Here is a 13226-nt window from a genome sequence, read left to right on the forward strand (position 1 = left end):
AAATATCACATTTTTTCTGCTTCATTCTGTCATTTTATTGCCCAATTCTTTGTTACAATTTTCCAATCACTTTACATAACCAACCATTTTCATCATTGCCACACTATTGTAAACCACATCAGCAAGTTAATACATAAAGCTTTGCATTTCAAAAAACTAGACACTTTAGTAACAATATTACAAAGATTTTAGCTTCAAAAATAACTGAAAATGAAAAAAATAAACTTTTAAAGAATTAGCATCATAAAATTAATTTATTCCAAGTAAAAATACAAAATAATATTAATGACATTGACCAGATATGAAAGTCTCTCCCAGAAACAACTATATTAATGGTTGAGAAAGCACTCCTTAAAGAAAATACGAAATAAAAATGAAAAATATGTAAATATGTTTAATTTTTTTCTTAGCAAAAAATCTTTCTAAAAATAACAATGAAAATTTGTCTCAGTACAAAGGCTACATTACTATTGAAAAAATACCAGCATGAAGAAAAGGTACATATTTGACAGTAGAAAAATGATTTTAGTGAATCACAATGTCTAAAGTCTGCAATGAAAATAAATCTGCAATAAAGATTTATGCCTTTTTTCTTTTCATTTTTCTTTTTTTTTATACAAACAGTACAAACAGTATTGCACATAACAACAAATAGTCGAGGTTAGGTTAGCCTTCAAAAAAATCGACTAGTTCAAGTCTCACATCAGAAAAGGCCACAATAGGACCTGTTGTACCCAGGGGCTTCTTAGTCAAGTTGCAGTTCAGAACTCCATATTTTAAAAAATAACTTTTTTTGAAGGACCCTCTTTTAATATAACATATTAACAACTTGGGGCACATTCATTTACAAAACAAAAGGGAGCATGTCATAATTTAATAAACTAAAAAAAGTTCTCTTTAAAAAAATACAAACAGAAGAACTCTCACAATTCTGGTCAGTCGTGCATAATCACACTTGATTATAAATATACAAATTAAGGGAAAATATTTTTTCTCCTTCTATTCACAACTTTCAGCACCAAATGGAGTTTGTGTTTACACCTGTTCTTTATGATGATTTTGTTTTAGATTTAATTCAACATTACGCTGTGTTGTACGTTCTCCAGCTTCTCTTTCTCTCTCTTTCTATCTGGGGGTATTTTTCTACATGAAAGAGGGGTATTTCTTCAAAAAGGTTTTTTTCTTCTTTCACATAATTAGGTAGATTTCTGTAGGTTAGCTATGATCTTTAATATTACAGTTATAAAGCTCTAACTTCTTCATTTTCAAAAAAACTCAAATAAGCATGAAAAAAATAAAGTTACCCATCTGTTAAATCATTTTTCTTGCAGAATTAAATTAATATATATTTTTCTGAATAAACTTACTTAGAAAATATCATTTTCTTTCCTATATTTCAAAATTGAGGTATTGCAAAAGATCATGTCAGTCAGAAAGCATGCCTTTTTCTTTAAAAAAAATCATCAGCCGACTGTTGAAAACTGTCTAGATACAAAAAGTAGTGCATAACAAAATGTCTTGTACAGATGAAAAAAAAACAGAAAAGACACCTGGGCTGGGAAAAGCAATATCACAAAAACGCCCAGAAGTAACTTCAAAAGGGATAATTATAATAAGCGTTTTAAACCAGTAAAAAACTATTTTTTCTTTTTTTTTTTCCAAAAACAGAAAAAATCCTTTCAGAACCAATACTCGCAACTAAACATTGGGAAAAACAACTTACTAAATTAGACACAAACAAGGACATCACAACAAACAAAACCCAGAACACTTAAATCTACTATGCGGTGTCATATCCAGTCAGATTGTCCCCAGAACTGCAAAAACAAAGGAGGAAAAAGAAAAAAATAGTGTACACATTCTCACAATCATTAGTATACCAAGTGTGTTTATAGTTATATGCTATCTGCAGCCCCATAGTTCATGCTAAAAAAATGTCCACTGTGTTAGCAGGTCTTAATTGGATTCAAGCTTCACAGGATACATCCAGGGATTAGAGAGATAACGCCACATCCACAGAGCAGACATCTCATGTTACTTTTATGCGCAGACATTTCTTTAGCACCACTTTTTTCCTAACTTTCTTAAATGTGCCTAGTTTATTTGACAGACTATCTAATCGGTAGTGTATGTATGCTAGCATGAGCTCTTTGGTTTTCTGGACAAGGTCTGCAGCTACGTAAATGATGCAAGCATTAGGAGAGAGATTGTAACTAAGAGCTCATTTCTGTTTATGTACCTGTTATGAACTGTCAAAAATGTGTTAATGTTGGATACAGAGGCTTTAACAGTTAAGTTTGATCACAGTACTAGACATAATCACTTTACTATATAAAATAAATTGCACGATATATAACAGAGCACCGCAAAGTACTTCATCTACCATCCACAAATTTGTTTTAAGAATATCCTACAGCTAGTTTTTATATTTGTTGTAATATAGGTCATTCTGTAATGGGCTGATCCTAATTTCAGAAGCATTACATTTACTGAGGCATGCCTTCCTCCAGTCAGTAATCATTTTTTTTTGTTACTGAGTATTTTGTAGCCTATGTAGATTCATAATTTGTGCATTGTGGGCAGGTTTTATATTAGACATATATAAAATTTATTGCATGCAGCAACCTGATTAAGTAAACATGCAGTCAAAAAATATTGACCTTCCTTGGAAGCTTTTCTGTATGCTATACTGATCTTCTTTCAGCAGCCATCACTATTTTAATCACATATTCATTTTTTAATTGATACCCTAGCCTGAATAGAGTATTATGGTATTAGTAATACCATTTTAATAGCAGCAAAAGCTATTGCAGCATACATTTACATAACACTAAAAGACCTAACAAAAAAACCCCAAAACAACAAAACAAAACAGAAAAACCCAAAACAAACAAACAAACAAAAAACCCTCAGCAAAACAAAAGGAAAAAGTCTGATCCAGCTTATGAGGTATCATCCTTACAAGTCAAAATGGAGAGCAACTAAAGGCTTATTTTCTTTAAGGGTTATTACTACTCTAAATGACCCAAAGTAATGATTGCTGAATATCTGTTTAAGTTTTTGCTACATCTGCCACCTACTTGTGAATATTACCTTTGGTAAGTCATCTGCTAGGGGCAAGTCTAAATTTCTGAAAATAAGTGCATGCTCCAGTTTAAAAATAATAATTATAATAAAAAAATCTTCATCACATACACATCAACCCAGTGAAGGCTGATGAGAATGGCAGTCTACATAATGTCACTAGTGACAAGTCTTGTGTAGGAAATTAAGGTACCAAGCAGATGTTTGTGTGAATCAAAGTGCAAAATCAGTACAGTTACACTCTGCCGGTTTGTATTATACTGGACACTGAGTTCAGTAATGTGACTGTAAATAATAATAATAGTAATAAAAAGACCCATATCTTCATTAAAGTCGAGGACGAATGCACAGATTTCCAGAACACTAGGCCCTGAGGCAGCGCTCTCTTTTCACTCGATTTTATCTACTCCAGTACTTGTTGCTGGGTGAGGCCTGGGGTTCAGCTCCAGCGGAACGGGACATGGCGGGGCCGGTCACCTCCCTCCTTTACCAGTGGTTTGTGGAACTCTCGCCCAGCACGAGAATGTATGCTTGCCCAGCAGTATTCACAATAATACTGCAAACAGGTAACATTGGCACAAAAGAATGGAGCAAATTTTCCACCACAGCGAGTGCCCTGGCATTCATCACACATCTGATCATCCAGCACATATGGCTTCACTTCCACCTGCACCAGGAAGAAGAGAAATAACTGTAAGAAGGTTACGTAGTTTTGCTAAGTACAAACAGAAGGAACAGTATTTTAAATTCTTTTGACTCTACTGAAGATTTTCATCTGATGTTGGATTAACCCAAAGCAGTTGGTAGCTAAATTGTCCTACCAACCACTTTACCTGTCAGAAAAATCTCAAGAAAGAAGGCTGTGCTTTGGCAACTGTTCAACAGTTCTTGGAAAAGTTAGGTATGTGAAAGTACTAAGATGGAAGTGCAGTAAAAATCGCATCTCCAAGGATTTTGCTGCTGTCTAAGAAACCTCCCACTGTGAATACAGTTTTTACGGGGGCAGGGCATGAAGGAGCAGCAATTAGGGAGAAAAATTATAAAGACTAAACATATTTCTAAACTTCAGAGGTCTGGTGAGTTGCAGAGTTTTTTTGTTTCCAGAGAGGTTTGTGTTTTCTTCTTTCTTTGTTTTTCATGAACTGCAAAATGCAGGGCCAGACTAATAAATGAAGAGGAGATTCAAATTAAATACTCTGCCTTATGCTGGCAAAAATCACTATCTAAATATTTTTAGCTCTAGAAATGTAGTAAGATAACTATGGCCTTGCCGTCAATTACAGATAGGCTGGAGAGCTGCTGACTTTTGTCCCACACTCAGTTGTAAACATCTTGGGACTGGAATTCTTTTTGTTTTTAAAGCACTTGTGCCAAACCCAGCAGTATTTCGAAGCATGACTAGGCAATTGCAATAACACCATTACAGAAGTTGACAACATGCAAGTTTGCTCCCATGCATCTGTTCCTAAGAATCAAGTCTATACAGTACGCTGCATTACAAGAGATAATATAATTATGTATATTTCAGTTTTTTTCTATAAATAATTTTGCTATAACTGCACAAGTGCTAGTCTGGCAAAATTTGTATATTGCAAGGAAAACTTCACTCCAGTAACTATGCTTAAATACATATAGTATTAAAGAAACACAGAATGAAATATTAAGTTGAAAACCAAGAAACATATTATACCAAAAAGCTTTATGCTGAATTTACTTCAGCTTATCCTGATCGCATTTCAGCAATTGTTACTCATTTGAAGTAAAGCTTATGTAGTGAATTATACTTCTTGCCTATGGAACAGCTAGAACTGCCAATTTAATTTTTTTTTAAATTACACTGTACTACCAGTACTGCATGGAACAAGTCTGAATAACTGCCATTTTGCATCTCGCATGCCCTACCACTAAAATTAGAAGCATCATGTGAAATAAAACAGTACTGTCTCAAAAGAAATTGGAAGAAAGCAGGTCCAATGTCCAGTACATCTCTAGATCCCTACCTACTCACGTTTCCAAAGCATGAATTGTGAAAGTCTGAAATAGATTCTGAGTCCTTTTATTGGTTTGCTTAGTAGTGAAATAATTTTAAGAATGTATACTGTTCAGACTGATTCAGAGATTTCAATCTATTAGATTTAAAAACTAATATTTAAGGACTGTTTAAGAAATTTCATACTTCTTCGAACGCACAGATAAACTTATTTGAAAAACAGATAATTAAGTAAATTTAAATTATCAGTTGACCAACTGTGAAAATTACTGATTGATGGAAAAAACTACCAGCTAGCATCATTTGTGGCTCTATCCTAAAGCTTAGAAAAAAACCCAAGTTTTTAAGCATGGCTGATATATAAATCTCAAAGGGTTCAACACTGTGATTAAGACTCCAAAATTAATCTTCTTAGTCTCTCTGTAAAATTTTTCAACATTCAATGGACAAGAAATATTTAACAGCCTTGTCTTAGTTAAAATCATGAGGTGGAGCAGCACCATAGAAAAATAGTTTGAGGACCTACAACTCCATGACCTCATCTAAACTGACATAAAGTTCAGTTCAGATTTTTAAAGAGAAAGTAAAAATAGGTTGGACCTTGCAGCTGTGCGGTTTTATATGTATACTGCACATAGCAGACACACCCAATACCAGTAAAGCTGACTTCTTAAGAAACAATTTATATTAGATTAAGTAGAAAACAAGCCATCCCTATTGTAAAAATACATAGCAGCAGTGCATTCTGTATGTTCTTTTCAATAATCCTAAATGCTGAGTCATCAAAAACAGGTGTTATTTGGACATGTAATCAAGAGGTGAAGAGGTCTAAAGGGAAAAAAAAAAATTTGGAAATTAAGTAATGTTTTCTTTTAATGTATTCAACTTGGATTTCGGTAAATACTTTCATTTCAGTCTATACTTGAAGAGCCCTTTAGAAACCAGGATTTCATATGGACTGAATAAAACCATCTCATTTTCTCCTCTTTTGCCTATCAAGCATCTATTGGCATTTGGTTTGGGTTAAGTAATTCTCAAGACTTTTCAGGTCAGCATCACCTATTATACTTAGGATAAACCTGTGTTTTAGGAACCTCAAGTCTAGACATACATTGCCAAGAGAAAATGTTGCCTGGTAATACCAGAAATGCCAGAAGCTATATTAGTAGCTACTAACTAAAAGCTGTTGATGCACAATGAGCAAACGTCTAAAGAAGGAGAAAGAAGCTGGGAAATTCTACAGTATTTGACCTCAATTTGAATTCAAAACAAAACCAAAACCAAATGAGCTTACAACCAACTATTTTTTTTGTTTTAGTGCTAAACAGTTAAGATGCTTAAGATATTTTTTCCACTCTGCTTTAGCTGCTTAAATACACATTTAAATAATTAATAAATGTCATGTGAAGAACAGAGGTTACAGTGTTCTCCAACATAATATTAATTCGAGGATGTTCTTCATTTCTGTACAGTTTTGTGAGTAACAACCATCCTGTTCCATGCTATTTGACTTACCCGTTTATCAATGTCATTATGTTGGAGCTGGACAAAGCGAGCACTGATAGCAGCAATATAGCTCTGCTGATTGGAGAAAGCCACTCTGCCAGCCCCTTTCGGATACTTCAACTCTGGGTCTGTATCAATGCCAGCATAGCAGACACCTCCATATAAACGGTCCATAATCATTGCCAATTCAACTGCAAGAAGTCAATAGTTAAATATTATAGATTTAACACAAATGTGTTGCATTTTGTTTGTTGCATTTAAAAAAGCACTATTTGCATTAGTATACTTGTCTTCCAAAGTCTAAAATAGCACACCCAAACATTTGTTTAAACAGATTTGAATCAACCCTACATGAATTATAGTAAAATATAAAGGCAAAAACCAGAATCCGTAAAAAGAGACTTGGTATGACTAAAGCTATCAGGTCAACTGTTTTAGAATTTATCATATTGTAAACTAAAACTGTGGTGTTTGGAATTAGGTATTCAGGATCACCCCAAACTCCAGCCAGGTTTGTTAATGCTAGTTCACATATAAGATCACTTAAAGATATGCCTGTTATTCAGAACCTGATATTTTGCCCTAAGTACTGAGTTTGAAAAGACCTTAAGGAAGTGTTTTACATTTGAAACAAAATTTTGTGAAACATCAGAAGTCTTTACACTTAAAGCAAGCCTACATTTTGGGTACAACATAGCTTAGTATTTCTGTTGAACATTAACTTGATTGTGGATCCTTTAAAATGGATTGTTGCTTTTTCTGACACTAAGAATAATTCTAAAGAAGTTACAAATATTATTCATAAAATAAGACAGGCTGAGTGCATGACTGAAGAAACATATGGGAGGAAAGTTAAGGGAAAGAACTGAAGGAAGTGGAGAAGAGGCAGGGAAACTGTGCAAAGGTGTATGGTCACTGAGCCAAGTTCTCTGTAAAAGTTGACAGGCAAATGAATTCGTCAGATGGATGAGGGACAGATCCTCGCAGAGCAAGATACTGGGACCATACAGGCCTTGCCAAGTCAATCATTCTTTATGCTAATGTCTGAACACTTTCAGTAGCAAGTTTAAACTTAGCTATCCAAGATAAAATGAAAAAGATATACTAAATATTTAAATCCTTGTAGTCCTCATGAAATTCTCACTAGTTAATTATCTATAGAATAGAGACAATTTTTAAATTGAGTGTGTATGTGTGTTTGTTAACCCCTGAAGGGGAGACCATATGCTAATTTGTCCATTTGCAACAGGCAAACCAATGTCTCTCATTCTGCCAAACACGATAATACTCTTGCTCCCAACAGTAAGGGAAAACTATCAGCATAATGTAGTGACTCGTAGATTCTTCTGCTTTCTAATGCTTTGGAATCATCATTTGGGTAATGATCTCAGAAAGTGACAATAAAGAGTAAACATCAGGAGTGCTTAAAAACATTTACAATAGTAATTCCAGTAAGTTACTCTTGCCAATAGACAAAGAATATACAGGATTCCAGGGCAAGGAAATCATGCAGTGTTCAGACATCTTAGGAAAACTTCTGTATCAGATCTTTAAAGTTGCAAACAAGAAAAACTGGAAACCTTTTGTCTGCTTTGGAGAAATTAACTATTTAAAGGCATCAGTTTTCAAATGTAATGCATTTCAAATGTAATCTGTGACAGGCCAAATGACACACAGTTTATAAAGGCTAGAATTAGAAGTGAGGTAATGCTTAATTGTTACTATTTACATAATTACCATCTTATAATTATGCCTTATTTTAAGATGGTGAGGAAAGGGAAAGCTCCCAAGAAACCTGGGCTGGGAGAAATCTTACTGTCAGCATTGGCTGGGGTACCTTGCGTATAGCTTCCCAAAAGAATTAGGATTAGGAGAAAGATAAAGTGAGGAGCTGAAGTTCTAGTGGGTTGGAAAGTGTATGCCAAAGGAAAGTGAGGGCTACCAGGAAACCTGATCCAGAAGTCTTTCTTTGAGACAATGACTGAGGGGCCTTGTCAACCACCACCCTGGAACATTTGGATTAGGGTTGAGAGGATGAAAAAGAGAAACCATGCAGCTGACTCGGAGTGAGGATGGAGAGGGACTATTAAACAAAGTAAGGGCTGCCAAAAGACCTAGCTAGAAGAAATGTTTCAGCTTGCTTCATCACCTTGTCATTGGCTCACCAAATATAAGGGTTAGGAAGAAAGAAAAGAGTGTCGAGCTACAGTTGGGAGCGGTGCTGAAAAGGGGCCTTCAAAACAAAGTGGGGGCTGCCAGGAGATCTGGGCTGGGATAAATCTTTCCTCTGGCCAAAGGCTAAGGAGTCTTGTCTATGACTCTGCAAATGAAAGTGAAGAGAGAGAGTTAAGGGTGAAGAAAAAAGATGGAGAAAAAGAGCTACATTAGGAGCAGGTCTGGAAAGTGATCCTCAGTACACAGGGGGGCCACCAAGAGACCTGGGCCGGGAGAAATTTTTCTATAGTTCCATGGGAAAATTAGGGTTAGGGCTGAGAAAAAGAAAAAGAGAAATCATAGAGCTGCAGTTGGAATTGGTTTGGAAAGGGGCTGGGAGAAGGTTTGTCTTCTAGTCAAAGCAAAGGGGAACTTGTTTGCATCTCAGCAAGCAAATCAGAGTTGGATGGTATACATTACAAAAAATCAGCCAAGTTCTAGGATATTATGCAAACTTGCAGAAAACTGTTTCTACTGAAAATCCTAATTAACCTATTTAAAAGATTAAAAAATGTTCACAGTTTGTATTTTGTAGACAGGAAGACACTCACTGACTTAGAAAGGGAGCTACAATCTTTGGAAAAGACAGGGTATGTTTTCTGCCTCTTTACTGTATCTATTTTTCTCATTTTTTTCTGCTAAACTGGAACCCCCTACTACATGCCCCACATTTTCCTTCTACTCACCAGCTCGGAGGGGCCGTGGAACTCCTCCAACAAAGATAGTTTTTCTTGGATCCAAAGGCTGAGACCCATCCATCACAAAGTCACTGTCACTTAGGTTCCAAGGTCGAATTTGGACCTGTATTAAGGATTGATTTTAGTAGAGAAACTTGACAATTCAATTAAAATTAAGGAAAAACTGCCAAATCTTTCTATAATCGAAAATATAATTTTAACATAGCAAAAGCAGTAAATTGGTTGTATAAGCACCAAAACAATTTGAGAACATAGCTTATCTAAGTGTTTAAAAGAAGGTGGACAATTAGTATTTCACCTCTAGAGGCCAGGCTTGAGTTAAATTTCATCATAGCAAACTCCTACCTTATTAATTCCCTGCCCCTAGTCGCCATTATAAGCAATCTGTGAAAGGACTTTCAGAACATTTTACCATGTATGTGCAACTACAGTTGCAGTTTGGGCTTCCGACTTTCCTGAAATCACATACAGTGATCCACAAATTTTAAAGCACTGAGAGGAGTGGAGATGAAATTAATTTCTGTGTGTAGATACAAAAGGAGGTTTTATAACGTGTGAATGCTCACTTCTGTTAAGCAGCAAGCCACACAGTTGATAAGAAATCCTTAGATTACACAGAAAAACACCTGCTCAGAAGTTATTTGGATAAAGCTGTTCATTTATTGATCCTAGAAATCACGTAAGCACGCTCACTGTGCTGTAATATTGGGTTATTTCTCTAGTTGTGCAAGCTTTTTAACAGGGTTTTTAAAAGGCAGCACGTTTTTTATCAAACCAGATTTGTCTGTAGTTTTCATCTAATCTGTATGTATCCATAGCCACAAAAGAGACTAACATTAAAGAATGTTAGAGATGTGAACAATAGAAACAGGTTAACAGTCTATGTCTTCTGTTTTGCTATAGCTGCCTGCATGGTTAAGTTTCTTCATTTCATTTGCATAAGGCTTTCTTTTCTTTCAAAAAGGAAAGGAGGAAAAAACAAAGAGGAAAAAATTATAGTCTGATTGTTTTACAGCTAACATTGTAAAAGGATGCATACTCCTGTGAGACACCAGAAGTACCAAATATAAAAGTTAATTGAACATGACATTTATCAAAAAGAAGCAAACGTTAAAACCATGTTATGTTGATACAGAAAGTCAATTCAATGTAACAGCAAGGACAGCAACAGGAAATGGACAAGTCAATCAACTGTGTGTGTTTATTTATTTATTAACTGAAAAGACTAACAGCAAATGGCTTAGCAACCAGCGTAAGTGTCATGGCATAAGCTACTTACTGGTTTATCCTTGATTGTGGGACTTGACACACACAGGTAAAGTTTCCCATCTTCTTCCAGACAGGCATCTATCAGAGCTTGTACAGAGCTTTCTTCCTGGAACAGCAGAAAGGCATAACCTTGGAAAGGATAAAGGCACAAGAAAGAAAAAGAACGGATTAATTTATGAAGCATTTTTTTAATAAAGAAAACAAACCCAAGAAGTGAGTAAGATATACAAATTACAAGTAACTGTTAAGGCTGTTAAACTAACATAAATTTAATAAATGTTTGTGTTTTCATAAATTAAATTCACTGAATAGATCATACCCTCATACAGTATTGATTTTGGAATGGAGGCAAGAGTGTTTTGCTGCATATGAGTATGTTTATTTGATTAATTAATGATTTTGAGCAGTGAGAGTATAAGCTGGTGAATAAGGGGTTCTTCTTATCCAACAACTATATCTGAGTTATTTATCAGTGGTATCTGCTGATGTGACAGGCACCGAGTTTCTGGTTGCTGTATACAATGAATAAATACTGGAAGAAAGGCTCAAAGAAGTGGACAGGTAAACAGATAAATAGACTTCTATGCTCACATACTTAAACATGAAGAAAAATGCTCACCTAAAAATAATAAGCATGAGCAAAAAAGAATGGCATGTGTTGTCTTTTAGTATGAGTCAAAGACCTGCTGTTGTTATTTATATTTAAATAAAGCAGTTCAAAAGAAAGAAGAAAGTGTAATAAAATTTGCTCCAAGTGATTTTGAATTTTAGGACTTTAAATTGGCCAGTAAAACTAAGTGTGTGTGGCATTCAGTGCTCTTCTGAATGCAGCTGGCAAGAAAGGACTCTTCAGTTTTACTTAATGTTGTTATATTTGAAGGAAGATGTGATGCAAGCAGTCCATGCTTTTGCTGCCTCAGAAGTGAAACTAACACAGCGCACTCTACACTAAGCAACACCATCTAAAGACTGGCTGCTAGACTTGAATACAGCTGCTTGGTTAAGAGAACTTTCTATCAAGCATGCATTGCTCTTTTGCTCCATAATCAGTACAACTCAGTTTTCTTATTGAATGTGAACGTGTTGGCTTTGAACTTTATAATTTGGCACTTGTGTGTTTTACAGGCTACCTCTTTTCAGAAAATCTGCAGCAATTAGAGGCAGCTGGAGCTAAGCAGGGACTGCTAGACTTTCTCTGCCTAAGACTCTTGACACAAACTAAGCGTCCACATGATGATACACCATATTTAAATTATGACAACCTTTGATACAGCTTTACACAGTCTATTTGCTATTAATACAGTAGTGACGTACTGTAATTTTGCACTGACTATTCAGTGAATGCTATTTGGCATGTCCTTTTAGATAAATACTACATGACTGATCTATAAAGAAAAAAATTTAAGATAGACACCGAAAAAGTGTTTTCCTCTGTAGAGTTACTGTCTACCAAATTACCTCTTACCCTACTATTTCTAGTCCTGTGTGACTTCTCAAAGAGTATGAAATTCTATGCAGCTGTTAACAACAGTTATAGCCCAGAATGCATCTAGAAAGACTGACGTGCCCAAGAAGACAATAGTTTGATCATCATTCTTGCTAGCAAACAAGGAACATGTATACCTAGAGCTGAAGTAGATTAAAGATACCAGTGCCAATAAAAAGTGAAATACTTCAGTAAAAACATCGGTTTCCTCTCTTGCAGATGTAATTCTCTTAAAACAGTGCCCTAAAGATATTTTAGTTTTAGACTTTACAAAACTAATTACAATAACTGAATATGAAAATAATTAGCTTGCAATCGCTATCACTTCTAGCTTCATTTTCCATCCACTTCCTCCTTCCATACCATCCCTTCTGATGATATTCAATAATGAGTGTAAAAAATTTTATACAAATGAAAGCATCTTTAGTTTAGCAGTTCTTTCAGCCTTACAAAATGCCCCAGTCAGAAAACTAGATACTTGGAAAAGACTACCATGGCAACTACACCTCCAAAGCCAACTGATCACACTTTATGGTTCAGCCCAATCCTTGCCTTATATAAATGCCTAGTGAAACAAATTCACAGAAGATGCAGTGCAGATCATTCCAGTACTATGAAATCCAAATAAGAATACTAAAAACCAAAATTTTGTCTATTTCAGGCTTTTATAATCTTAAATCAGCAAAATATTGGAAATTTCTTTAGCATAAAGTCAAAATGAAAATACGGAAATGTTTATTGTGGCTTAATTACTTAGCAAAAATCTGGGCAACAGCTTGGGATGCTTCTTTGTTCTGTGAAGCTTTTTTAGTTTTTCTGGGTCATAGTAAGAGGATACATCTGTGGTAGTTGGGAGTTGACAGCCATTATGGGGGTATAGTAAATGGTATGATCGCAATTTCCCAAACCAGTTAAAATTAACCAAATAGATACTTGTTAATTCTCTCTGGCTGCTAGATTACAAGAGCAGTCCAAGTTA

General features: G+C 35.1%; 1 protein-coding gene across 1 annotated transcript in view; it reads right to left on the reverse strand.

Annotated features, from left to right (window-relative positions):
- Positions 1 to 605: 605 nt before the first annotated feature.
- CPEB3 (cytoplasmic polyadenylation element binding protein 3) overlaps positions 606 to 13226 on the reverse strand; it is an 85012-nt gene continuing 72391 nt past the window's right edge. Inside the window, exons 7-11 of the mRNA XM_009888685.1 lie at positions 10772 to 10890; positions 9481 to 9595; positions 6590 to 6771; positions 1221 to 3751; positions 606 to 671 (exon numbers count right to left, since the gene is read on the reverse strand). Of these exons, the coding sequence (XP_009886987.1) occupies positions 3524 to 3751; positions 6590 to 6771; positions 9481 to 9595; positions 10772 to 10890 (644 nt within the window). The 3' untranslated portion in view covers positions 606 to 671; positions 1221 to 3523. The remainder of the gene's footprint in view (positions 672 to 1220; positions 3752 to 6589; positions 6772 to 9480; positions 9596 to 10771; positions 10891 to 13226) is intronic.

This window comes from Charadrius vociferus, unplaced genomic scaffold (assembly GCF_000708025.1).
Source record: "Charadrius vociferus isolate BGI_N301 unplaced genomic scaffold, ASM70802v2 scaffold436, whole genome shotgun sequence".
Lineage (NCBI taxonomy): Eukaryota > Metazoa > Chordata > Aves > Charadriiformes > Charadriidae > Charadrius > Charadrius vociferus.